Source organism: Ranitomeya imitator, chromosome 8 (assembly GCF_032444005.1).
Source record: "Ranitomeya imitator isolate aRanImi1 chromosome 8, aRanImi1.pri, whole genome shotgun sequence".
Lineage (NCBI taxonomy): Eukaryota > Metazoa > Chordata > Amphibia > Anura > Dendrobatidae > Ranitomeya > Ranitomeya imitator.
Window position 1 is genome coordinate 62113270 of NC_091289.1, and position 12359 is coordinate 62125628.

The 12359-nt window shown below is 43.0% G+C and overlaps 1 protein-coding gene across 1 annotated transcript in view; it reads right to left on the minus strand.

Annotated features, from left to right (window-relative positions):
• Positions 1-926: 926 nt before the first annotated feature.
• JOSD1 (Josephin domain containing 1) overlaps positions 927-12359 on the minus strand; it is a 41492-nt gene continuing 30059 nt past the window's right edge. Inside the window, exon 5 of the mRNA XM_069737023.1 lies at positions 927-5996. Within this exon, the coding sequence (XP_069593124.1) occupies positions 5897-5996 (100 nt within the window). The 3' untranslated portion in view covers positions 927-5896. The remainder of the gene's footprint in view (positions 5997-12359) is intronic.

Below are 12359 nucleotides of genomic sequence, written 5' to 3' on the forward strand. Positions count from 1 at the left end.
TTTATTATGCTTCATATATTAGTGACAATAACACACCTTTTTACTGTAATTGCAAAATGTAATAAATTGCACTGTAGAAATGGCTATGGAGCCCAGGCCTAAGCCAGTTAGAGGATTTTTGGGGGTTGCACAGATAAATTGGGCCGTACTCTATAACACACCAGTACCTCAATGCTAAAATATAACCAGCAAAACATAGCAAGATACCTGCAGCCTATAGTACACAGCTGCTGCAGACGTTTCTTACAACCCGAGCTGGAAGAGAAATTAAACATAAAAGAACAAATCCAATGTACAGTGGGGAACATAAATATTTGATACACCGCCAATTTTGCAAGTTTTCCCACCTACAAAGAATGGAGAAATCTGTAATTTTTATTATAGATACACTTCACCGCTGGGAAACAAAATCGAAAAATAAAATCCAGAAAATCACTTTGCATGATTTTTAAATAATTAATTTGCATTTTATTGCATGAAATAAGTATTTGATCACCTACCAACCAGCAAGTATTCGGACTCTCACAGGCATGTTAGTTTTTCTTTAAAGGGAACCTGTCACCTCAAATTGGTGGGATATTAAAACGAGTTTTTACCGGTCAGATGGATGGCGTATCCTCGTCATTTCTCCACCCCATCCGTCCCCGTTTTCCGCAATATTTTAGTGAATAAGAGTATGCATGCGCCATAGTTGGCGCGTGCGCCATGCAGTCTTTAGTGGCGCACGCGCAGTATGCTTTGCCCTACTGCGGGCAAAGCCGAAAAGCATTACTGCGCACTATGTCCTGGAAGTATTTCGCTGTGTTCCGAGACATAGTACGCGGGAGCATGCACAGTAGTGCTTTTCGGCTTTGCCGGCAGTAGGGCAAAGCATACTGCGTGTGCGCCACTGAAGACCGCAAGGCGCACGCGCCAACTATGGCACACGCATACTCTTGTTCACTAAAATATTGTGGAAAACAGGGAAGGACGAGGTGGAGAAATGACGAGGATACACTGCCCATCTGGCCAGTAAAAACTCATTTTAATATCCCGCCAATTTGAGGCGACAGGTTCCCTTTAAGAAGCTCTCCTACTTTGCACTCATTACCTGCAATAATTGCACCGGTTTGAACTCGTTACCTGTATAAAAGACTGCTGTTCACACACTCGATCAATCACTCTCCAACCTCTTCACCATGGCCAAGACCAAAGAGCTGTATAAGGATACCAGGGACAAAATTATAGACCTGCACAAGGCTGGGATGGGCTACAGGCCAATAGGCAAGCAGCTTGGTGAGAAGGCAACAACTGTTGGCACAATCATTAGAGAATGGAAGAAACAATTGGACTGTCAATCTTCCTTGGTCTAGAGCTCCATGCACGACCTCGCCTCGTCAAGTAAGGATGATTCTGAGAAAGGTCAGGAACCAACCCAGAACTCCACGGGAAGACCTGGTCAGTGACCTGAAAAGAGCTGGGACCACAGTCTCAAAAATTACTGTAAGTAACACACTACCCCGTCATCTATTAAAATCCTGCAGGGCACACACGTTCCCCTCTGTTCACGCCAGCCCATGTCCAGGCCTGTTTGAAGTTCACCAATGACCATTTGGATGATCCAGAGGAAGCATGGGAGAAGGTCATATGGTCACATGAGACCAAAATAGAACTTTTTGGTATCCAGAAGAAGGATGAGTACAACATAAAGAACACCGTTCCAAACCGTGAAGCATGGTAGGGGAATCATCATACTTTGGGGGTGCTTTAAAAGGGTCAGGGTGACTGCACTGTATTGAAGGGATGATGGATGAGGTCACGTAAAAGTGAGATTTTGGCCAACAACCTTCACTCAGTAAGAGCATTGAAGATGGGTCATTACTTGGTCTTCCAGCATGACAATGACCAGAGACACACAACCAGAGCAACTAAGAAGCACTTCAAGGTCCTAGTGTGGCCTATCCAGTCTCCAGACCTGAACCCAATAGAAAATCTTTGCAGGGAGCAGAAAAATCAATGTTGCCCAGAAACAGCCCCGAAACCTGAAAGATCTGGAGAAGATCTGTATGGAGGAGTGGGCCAAAATTCCTGTTAACAGTTTGTGCAAACTTGGTCAAGAACTATAGGAAATGACTGATCTCTGTAATTGTACACAAAAGTTTCAGTGCCAAATATTAAGTTCTGTTTTTCTATTTTTATCAAATACTTATTTCATGCAAATTAAATATTTATAAATTATACAATGTGATTTTATGGTTTTATTTTTAGATTCTGGCTCTCACAGTTGAAGTGCACCTACAATAAAAATTACAGACCTCTCCATTCTTTGTAGGTGGGAAAACTTGCAAAATCAGCTATATGTCAAATTTACTTATTTGCACCACTATATAGCCGAAACAAAAAACAAAACTAAAAAAACAAAAAAAACAAACCACCATTACAATAGTAATTGTTTGCTTAATGCTATCCCCAATTTAAATCATTGGTAATAAAGAGCTTGCACCTGAAGGCTGCCTGTAACCGTTGCCTGTACTTCAACATCAAATCAAACTAGTCCAGATACATTTACACAACATTTCTGCTCAAAACCCATCCCTTGGTTTTATTAATAGCACACATGATTTTGAAAAACGTCTTTCAGTGCTGCTAACATCATCTTATCAATTAAGCTAACCAATAACTATCAATTTATCAGATTTTGCAAGAACTGGTGTGTAGCAAGACAATGGAAAATAATATAATTAAACTGATGATTTAAAAGGACCTTTCCCCCCCCCCCCAAAAAAAAAAAACCTGGCCACTTTGTAATGTAATGCCCCCTTCTCCCCTGAAAATGCCGGCTTTCGATTTTCTAAAATCTGCCATACGGTTCCAGAGACATGAGCCTTTTTATAGTGCTACTTTTAAAAAAATCTACCAAGGGGGAGTTGCTAATCCGCATATCTAGGGGGTGTGGTTCACCCGTTTCTCTAGGGGGCGCGACTCACCCGATTCTCTAGGGCGTGGCTCACCTTCTCTAGGGGGCGTGGCTTTAAGCTGCTCTCCATAATTACCCTGTGAGCCACGCCCCATTGAAAAGACAATAAAAAGTGGCAATAAAGTGCACATCTCTGGAACTCCATGCCAGATTTAAAAAAAACAAAAGCGACTTACTCAAGGGAGCAGCAGGAATTAAAACAAAAATACTGGCCACTTTTCACCCCGTGACAGGTCACCTTTAACAGCTGGAAACCAATTACGACACCTTAGTGTTGACGGCATTTCCTTGCAACAAAAAGTGATGTTCATATGGCATCAGTCATTAACACAGATTAAGACCCCGCCTAATCACCTTCCCAAGGCTTTGTAGATTTTTGTTTGTCGGTTACTGCCCCAATAAATCAGAAAAGCAATGTTACAAATGTTGTTGATTAAAAAAGATCATACCGATATAGCTCCTCCGCAAACTAATATGCCTCTATGGATTTAGGCAGTGAACCAATAAGTTCTGTTACTGGTCACTGCAGTTACTGGTTGCTACACACCCTCTACCTGCCAACTACAGACCATGGAGGAGCCAGACAGAAGAACGGCAGGATCAGACCAACAACTGGGTTTACAAGGTATAACCAAAGAGATGACATTTTGCAAAGAAGCTGCATACACAAAGCATTGCTATATTAGGAGTGTTGTCCAAAAACTTATCTAATCACAGGATAGGCGAGCAAGGTCTGACCACTGGGGCACCACCACTACAGTCAACCCCATGCTTCTTAACTGCTGGACCCCAACAAGAGGAATCTGGATAGGGCTAAAATGGGCATTCTCGACAGCCGTTCCAATGAAAGTCTATAGGACCGACAAACAGCTGAGTACGGAGATCAGGTTTTCTATCAGCCTCAAGTGTTCAAATGAAGCATCAGGGTAGGATCACACGACCGTCTTCTCTATATCCCAGCAAAATGGTCCGATTACTCTCATCAGAGTGGCATCAATTTTTCCGTAAAAGTAGAGAGGAGGGTGGTGGGTGGAGGGGTGGGAATTCTCTCTCTCCATTCTGTTAAACAGCGACGCTGCAGCGATCCGGATCGTTGTCGGTATCGCTGCAGCGTCGCTTAATGTGAAGGGGCCTTTAGTCTATGAACAAAACAAAAAAACATACCAGGACCGATTTTTTTCAAGGTCCCATAGACCTGCATCACCGATTTTGATCAGGTACTTGGATCAAAAAAATCAGACACGTTCATTTTTTTCTCGTAACGAGTGGTCCTTCAAAGAAATTAGAGACATGTGCACATCCAGATAAAAGGTCATAAGTATGAAAACCAAGGATAGCGCTTGTCTGAGAAAATAGGATGTGTGCATGAGCCCTCAGGGAGCATTTACTCAATGAGCTGGGACTCAGCGATCAGACATTTTTCACCTGTACTGTAGAACATGGTGGGACAGACCCTGTAGGACAATTTGCAAAATCCATCTATTCTCAATTTTTACATCAACTGGAAAAATCTATAGTATGGCCACTCATGTGCACATACTCTAAGTGAAGACAGCTTAGATTACCAACACAATACTGGCTCCAATGCTGCATTCACATATCTGCGTGTCATGGTCTGAGTAATAATGTATGGACTGTCTGCCGTGGATCTCCTGACCCAAACTTGACAACCTCTTTTATACCTGTCAGTTTTGGGTCAGTATACCCGCAGCCAGTCCGTGCATCATGGTCCGCACACAGACCGCACAAGCGGATGTGCGAATGTAGGCTAAAGATTAGTTGCTTTCTTGTAACAGCACTCACTTTGGTCAAAATCTCATTTTGTGGACAAAAATCCAGCTGTTCCTTGGGCCAAGGCGTGGATAGGTAACACTTAGGTCGGATTTACCTACATATGAAATAATACACAGATATGTCAGATAATTAGGTCTCTGAAATAGGCAGCTTACCACATCACAAGTGATGAGGACTGGCAAGTCATGGTGCAATCAGAAGCAAGAAGTGTTTTTCTTGGTGCAGCAACTGTACAAAGACAGACAGGAGACCACCACGTTCCACATTTCCTCCTCTTATACCCCCCACACTGCAATGCTGGCACTGATTGGCAAGCAGCTACTGTGGAGCAGGTAATCGGTGTAAACAGACCTGTAAACAGACTTACATTTTATCCTCCGTCACCGCATCTCGTTCTAGAAGGATTTCCATAAACATGTTCAAGTATCTGAAACAGGCCATATTTTGGCTGCACATGTAAACTCCCCTGATTGCACCATTATTTCTGTCCCGACAAGTGGGTAATGTCTGCATATATGGGACTGTGCCATTTACACTCACCAAGTCATGTCCGGATTTTCAGAATTCTTAAAAAAAGAGCACTTAATAGTTGAGAACAACAGCTTAGGCGTTTAGTTATCGTGCATACAATAGTTTGGCTCAGTTTCTTTATAAATGTCATATAAGATGTTACATAGATTGAAAAATATATGTTTACCAGTGGGCCAGTTGATAACATTTGATAGCACGCAGTTGCTCTGTAAATCGTACAGCATAAATCCACAATGTTACAAAAAAAAAAAAAAATTATGAAGATTGCACTGTATAGCTTCCATTAAACTGGTGTGCATGGGCTTATTCTTCGTCTCACGAACAGACTTATTCCACATGGTTTCCATTGTAGTCTCTTAAGAAAATACTGAAAATGAAGCAGCCTCTTCCTGCATCCATACAGACAAGTGAATGTAACCTTTGGGTTACTGCTGGATATTGCACAGTCAGATACAAAAAGGAAAATGCCCAAAGGCTCCACTTCATCTGATTTTTTTTTTTGCTTGGAGGAGACCGAATTCCACCATTAACAGAGATTGTCAACAACAGGTAATAAAACTGTAGTGAATGAGAAATAATAATAATAATAATAATAAAAAAAAGTCAAAAGGATGTTTACAGGTCAGTCCGCCAACGCTGATGAACTTCAACCTCCTCTGGCACTACCAAGAGCAGCTCGCAGTTTTTGCCCCTTAGTTGCTGATGTAAAAAATTTCTGCCAAGAGAAAATCAGTAGATTAGCAAAAAAATAAATGTTCTGTTTCTTCACAGTAGTTTAATGCAAAATAGAAAACATACAAATTTGTGAGCCTCTGGACATGACTGGGTCGAAGCAACGGAGCACATTCATAAAGCGAACAGATGTGACATCACACTGGGCCAAACTCTGCTGAACTGTGTTAGTTATAATCAGGCACCGCTCTGCAGCAGAGATCACAGCACTATGAGAGGATGAGTGCTGCTGTTCATTTTTGCAATGAGAGAGAGTTTACTTCTGCTGTTCCACGTTAGCTCTGGTCGCCTGTTGAACACCTGCAGTTTTTTTAAAAGAAGGTCACAGTGATGGAGAAGGAAAAACACCGGATTCAGGTCAGAAAGAAGATGATTTTACTATCACCTTCTGCACCTCTCATCCTTCACCAAAAAAAAAAAAAAAAACACAAAAAAAACCAAACAGACGCCTACAAGACCAGAAAAAGTGTAACTTGTCACCCTGCTCCTCCCCGCATCTCCAACACAAGGGACTCGCCTCAGGAAAGATAGCGTGCAGGTGAGTTGGGTACCACCTAGAGAATAATTTATACCCGACCTCTGAAAAAAGTATAGCAGAGCGAGGATTTCTGCGTTACGGTGAAAATACAATTCCACTGATATTTCGTTAGAGATGGACCCAAACCTCCTTCCCATTGGGTTTGAAACGCTTTTTAGGCTGCGATGGGGGTTCGATAAGCAAGGAGTATGAGAAGGATTAAGTATGTCTTAATGGTCCCATATCCGAGAACGAAATCTTAAAAGGTTCCTTGACATTACTGTAAAAAGGTCTAGGTGGAAGTGAGTGGAAAAAGTGGGAAACCTTACCAACTCTCCAGGTACCCAGGGGAGACAGGGAAGAGAGGCTGAGAAGGCATTCCTTTGAAGGCCAGATATGTACATCCTTAAAGTGAGACACGTTGCAGCAACCCCCATTTAGCCAAGCAGGAAAAACTGTCCTCTAACCCCAGGGAAAAAAAGGTGGATTACCCAAAATAGGGGACATAGAGGAAGAAGATAGCAGTAAGATAAAAACAGACAGTGGGATGAGCACAGCAAGCAACACTGGCCCCAATCGTAGGGTAAGACTTTAGAGTTTTCACCAAAAAGCAGTCAAACCAACCCAAGCTGTTGCTCCCATTCCAACATCAATCCAGAATTCTAGAGTGGCAAGACGTTATATAATAGGATCTGAAATCAGGCAAAGCTATGCCTACTGAGGATGTAAAACAATTTATTGGGTTTCTGCTGATACGGAGAGGTTTACACACCATATGAACTTGGTTTCAACTGAAGCAAGACTCCTGAAAAAGGATGAAGGAACCTCAATCGGAAGGGCTTGAATGACTTACAGGATCCTTAGAAGGATGTTCATCTTAAAGACTGCACTTCTACCAAACCATGTAAAAGCATTCCTCATCTATCTTGAGCAGTCTTCCTATAAAAATTGAAATAGTTTAGGGAAATTAAGAGAGTCAAACTTATGTCTCTAGGCTACAATATCCCAAAATTTTTTATAGCTGACTTAGCCCATTTAAAGCTGAAAGCAGCTTTAAGAGGCAGTAAAACGGAGGAAAAAGTTTTAATGTTCAGATCCACAAATTTGGAGAAATTGATTTTAAAATTAGATAGGCCACTGTGTGTATGGAATTCTGCCATCAAGTTTGGGAGTCACGTGGCCGATTTATTAATGAAGAAAAGCAGATCATCTGCATAGGCCGCGATCTAATACGAGGAGCCGCGAATACATGGGCCTATAATTTTCATGTTGCACCAGATCCTTCTGAGGAACGACTAATGAGAGTATGAAAATTAAAGGAAGTAGTGAGCATCCCTGATGTGTACCATTACGAATAGCAAATTCCTGAGACATGACTCCCATTTTCCTTTACCTGGGCAGTTGGCTTTGTGTACAGAGCAGAAAATCATCTAAGCATCTTTGACTTCAGCCCTATACTACAGAGTGTCTCATTCAAGAAGGTCCAGTTTACCCTGTCAAAGGCCTTTTCCACATCAGTAGATAGAAGCATAAGAGGTTGTGAAGTCCCTTTGACTATGAATGAGGTCCAATGCCTTAGTTGTATTGTGAAAATATGTTGCAAATTCTTAGTAGTAAGCTCCTCCTCTAGACTAGATGTTTGGTGTGCGTCTTCCAAGCATCTCACAGCTGCTACTCAGAAGAGGAAGACTGTAAGAAGTGGTCCGATTACTTATATGATGGTGAGAAACTGAATAAGGACGATGTTAATATTTGACAACAGTAAATTTATTGTTACGAATTGGCCATTTATGAAGGAGTCGGAGTTGGAGTCGGAACCTGATAAAATCCAGGAGTCTGTGTCGCAACTGCGGCTCACCGACTCCACAGCCCTGCATTTGAATGCGAGACTCGAGGTCCGCATTTTGTGTTACCGGATTATTTGAATGCACAGAGTTACAGGGAGTAACAGAAGCTTTTATCGGCAACGCGGGAATGAAAATGTTTGCGCTGTCACAACTGATACATGAAGAGGAAACATAAGTGTTGGATTTCTGTACCCAAAGGGCTCTAGCTAATGACTTCATTGCCTAAGGGGTACTTCCGTCTGTCTGTCTGTAACTTCCGTAATGGAAATCCTGGGTCGCTGATTGGTCACAGCCGGCCGCGACCAATCAGCGAGATTGGGGCGGGAATTAAACACTGCTTCACTTTTTACTATTGATGCTTCCTATGCAGCATCAATAGTAAAAACATAGAATGTTAAAAGTAATATAAAAAAAATAGAATTATTCTTACCGTTAATTCGGTTTCTAGTAACCCACCACGACAGCACACCTGGAGGATGTTACCCCTTTCCTAATAGGGACAGGAAATTGACAAGAGGTTAAATAACCCCTCCCTCATCCTCCCCTCAGTGTTATTATAAAGGACCACAGGAGAATGAATGCTTGAAATTATATTTATTCTTTTCAGAACGTATATTAAGCAAAGGGAGGGATTACTCCTGCTGTCGTGGTGGGTTACTAGAAACCGAATTAACGGTAAGAATAATTCTATTTTCTCTAGTAACCCCCCACGACAGCACACCTGGAGCAGTACCCAAGAGTAATTTTAGGGAGGGACTACAGCACTAAGGACTTTTTCTCCGAAGGCTAAGTCTTCTTTTGACATCAGGTCAAGCCTGTAATGTTTGGAGAACGTATGGACCGAGGACCATGTAGCCGCTCTGCATATTTGCTCGATGGAAGCACTGGCTTTCTCGGCCCAGGAGACAGCTGTTGCTCTAGTAGAATGGGCTGTAAGCTTTCCTGGTGGAGGAAGGCCCTGAATTTGATAAGCCTCCAGGATTGCTCTTTTGATCCAATTTGCAATTGTGGATCTGGAAGTCTTCTTCCCCTTATTCTGGCCGAGAAGATGAATAAACAGATTTTGATCTTTTCTAATCTTTTCTGATGCATGAAGATAATAGAGTACCATTCTTCGAACATCCAAAGTATGGAAATGTTCCTCTTCCTCATTCTTTGGTTCTTGATAGAATGATGGAAGAATTATCTCCTGCGATTTGTGGAAATCGGAGACGACCTTTGGGAGAAAGGATGGGTCTAATCGTAGGATAAGCCTGTCCTGAAGAATCTTCATGTAGGGCTCGTTGATTGACAGGGCTTGTAGTTCACCCACTCTTCTGGCTGTTGTTATAGCTACCAGGAAGGTGGTTTTCCAAGCGAGTTTATCCATGGTTATGGAAGATAAGGGTTCAAATGGTGGCAGTGTAAGTCCTTTCAGGACTATATTCAGGTCCCAGGATGGAACTATATTTATGGGTCTTGGAGATATGCGGGATGCCGCCGTCATGAATCTTCTTACCCATCTATGGTTGGCTAAAGACTGGTCAAAATAAGAGCTCAAGGCTGCCACTTGTACCTTGAGGGTGCTGGGTCTGAGACCCTTCTCCAGCCCATCTTGTAGAAAATCCAGGATCTTGGCTAGGTTTGGTTTATCTGGGTTAGGTTGCTCAGGAGCACACCACGAGATGAACGTCTTCCAGATCTTTTGGTAAATAGAATTAGTTACCGTTTTGCGACTTTTTTGTAATGTTTCAATTACTCTCTTTGATAGTCCTCTAGTTCTCAGAATTGAGAATTCAGAAGCCAGGCATTTAGGTGTAGCCTCTCGGGATCTGGATGCAGTATTGGCCCCTGGTAGAGAAGGTCTTTGACCGGTGGAAGTGCTATTGGCCCATCTATCTTTAGACTGATGAGGGCCCCAAACCAACCTCTTTTGGGCCAAAGTGGAGCCACTAGGATCACCTTGAGTTTTTCTGCCCTTATTTTCTGCAGGACTTTTGGAAGGATCGGCAATGGCGGGAACGCGTATGCTAGCGAGAATGTCCATGGCTGGACCAATGCGTCCACAGCTAACCCCGGATTCATCGGATCTAGCGAGAAGAACTGGTCTACCTTTGTGTTCTGACTGTTCGCGAACAAGTCCACTTCTGGCTGTCCCCATCTTTTGACTAGTATCTGAAAGACTTCTGGGTTTAGGCTCCATTCTCCTGGATGGACCTCTGTTCTGCTCAGGAAGTCGGCTTGTACGTTTATCTCCCCTTTTATGTGTAGGGCGGATATGGAGAGAACATGTTCTTCGGCCCACGAAAATATTCTTGCTGATATTCTTTTTAGATCTTCATGTCTTGTACTTCCCTGGTGGCGAAGGTGGGCAACTGTTGTCATGTTGTCTGAGTATATTTTTAAGTGGGAATTTTGTACAAGAGTTACCGCCGCTTTGAGAACTTCTTCTACTGCTTTTAGCTCTTTGAAATTCGAGGATTGTTGTGCTATTTCGGCTGACCAGAATCCCTGGAATATGTGCTGGTCTACCGTAGCTCCCCAACCTTTTCCACTGGCATCTACTGTTATGGTCACTGCTGGGACCTGCAACCAGGGAACTCCTCTCATTAAGTTCTCTTTTTGTAGCCACCATGTTAATGAGGACTTTACATGCGGTGGTATCCGGATCTTTTTGTCTAGAGAACCTGGGGATCCGTCCCAGCTTGACAGAATATGAGTCTGAAGTATCCTGGTGTGGGCTTGAGCCCATGCTACCATCTGGATGCAAGATGTCATGGTACCTAGGACCGACATGGCCCATCTTAGAGATACTCTCTTCTTGTCCCGCAATGTTCTTATCCTTGATGTAAGCAGGGACCGTTTTTGTTCGGGCAAGAAAGATGTTTGTCTGTGGGAGTCTAATAAGACCCCTAAAAAGATCTTCGTTGTGGACGGAACCATATCCGATTTTTTGGGGTTTATCACCCAACCCAGGGATGACAGGATCTGGACTGTTGTTTGAAGATGTTCCTGTAGAATTGGAACCGTGGGAGCCACTACCAAGAGGTCGTCGAGGTATGGGATTATGCATATCCGTCGACTTCTGATGTACGCCATCACCTCGGACATGACCTTTGTAAAGATCCTTGGAGCTGATGATAGTCCGAATGGGAGGACATTGAACTGGAAGTGGTCTATAACTTCTCCTCTGGTGACTGCAAACCTTAGAAATTTCCGATAGGTTGGATGGACTGGGACGTGATAATATGCGTCCTGTAAGTCGATGGTTGCCATGACGAAGTCTTGCCCTATTAAGGGTACTGTCGATCTGACGGACTCCATTCTGAATCTTCTGTAGGTTACATATTGATTCAGCGGTTTCAGATTGATTATCATCCGATGGGTTCCGTTTGGTTTCCTTATCAGAAATAGGCTGGAATAATGGCCCTTGTTTCTTTCGTCTTTTGGGACTGTGGAGATCACATTGTTGACTAAGAGATCTTCTATCCCAGTTATCAGGGTGGACTGTAGCTTTGGTGTTGATAACGTTGTAGTTTTCATTCTTTTTTGGGGATATGATATAAACTCTATTTTCATCCCCTCTTTGACCAATCTTAACGTCCACTGATCCACACCGATCTCTTGCCAGACTGGGAGGAAGTTCGAAATCCGACCCCCCACTATGACGGCGTCATTGCTTTCTCTGGTTTTGGGGTTGTGAAAGAAAAAGATTCCTGTCTTTCCCTCCTTTCGGATAGCTCCAGCGACCTGTTTTACCCTTTCCTCTGTATTGAGGAGTAGGCTCCTGCTGAGCGCGGAAGGGTCTTTTTCTAGGGTTTCTAGGTTCTGGTAAGGTCTTTTTCTTGTCTGAAGCCTTCTCCAAAAGGTCATCCAAGGCTGGTCCAAACATATACTTTCCTTTAAAAGGAATAGAACACAGCCTCATCTTGGAAGTCATATCCCCAGACCAGGATCTTAGCCAGAGTGCACGCCTTACCGAGTTTGACAGTGCGGAAGATCT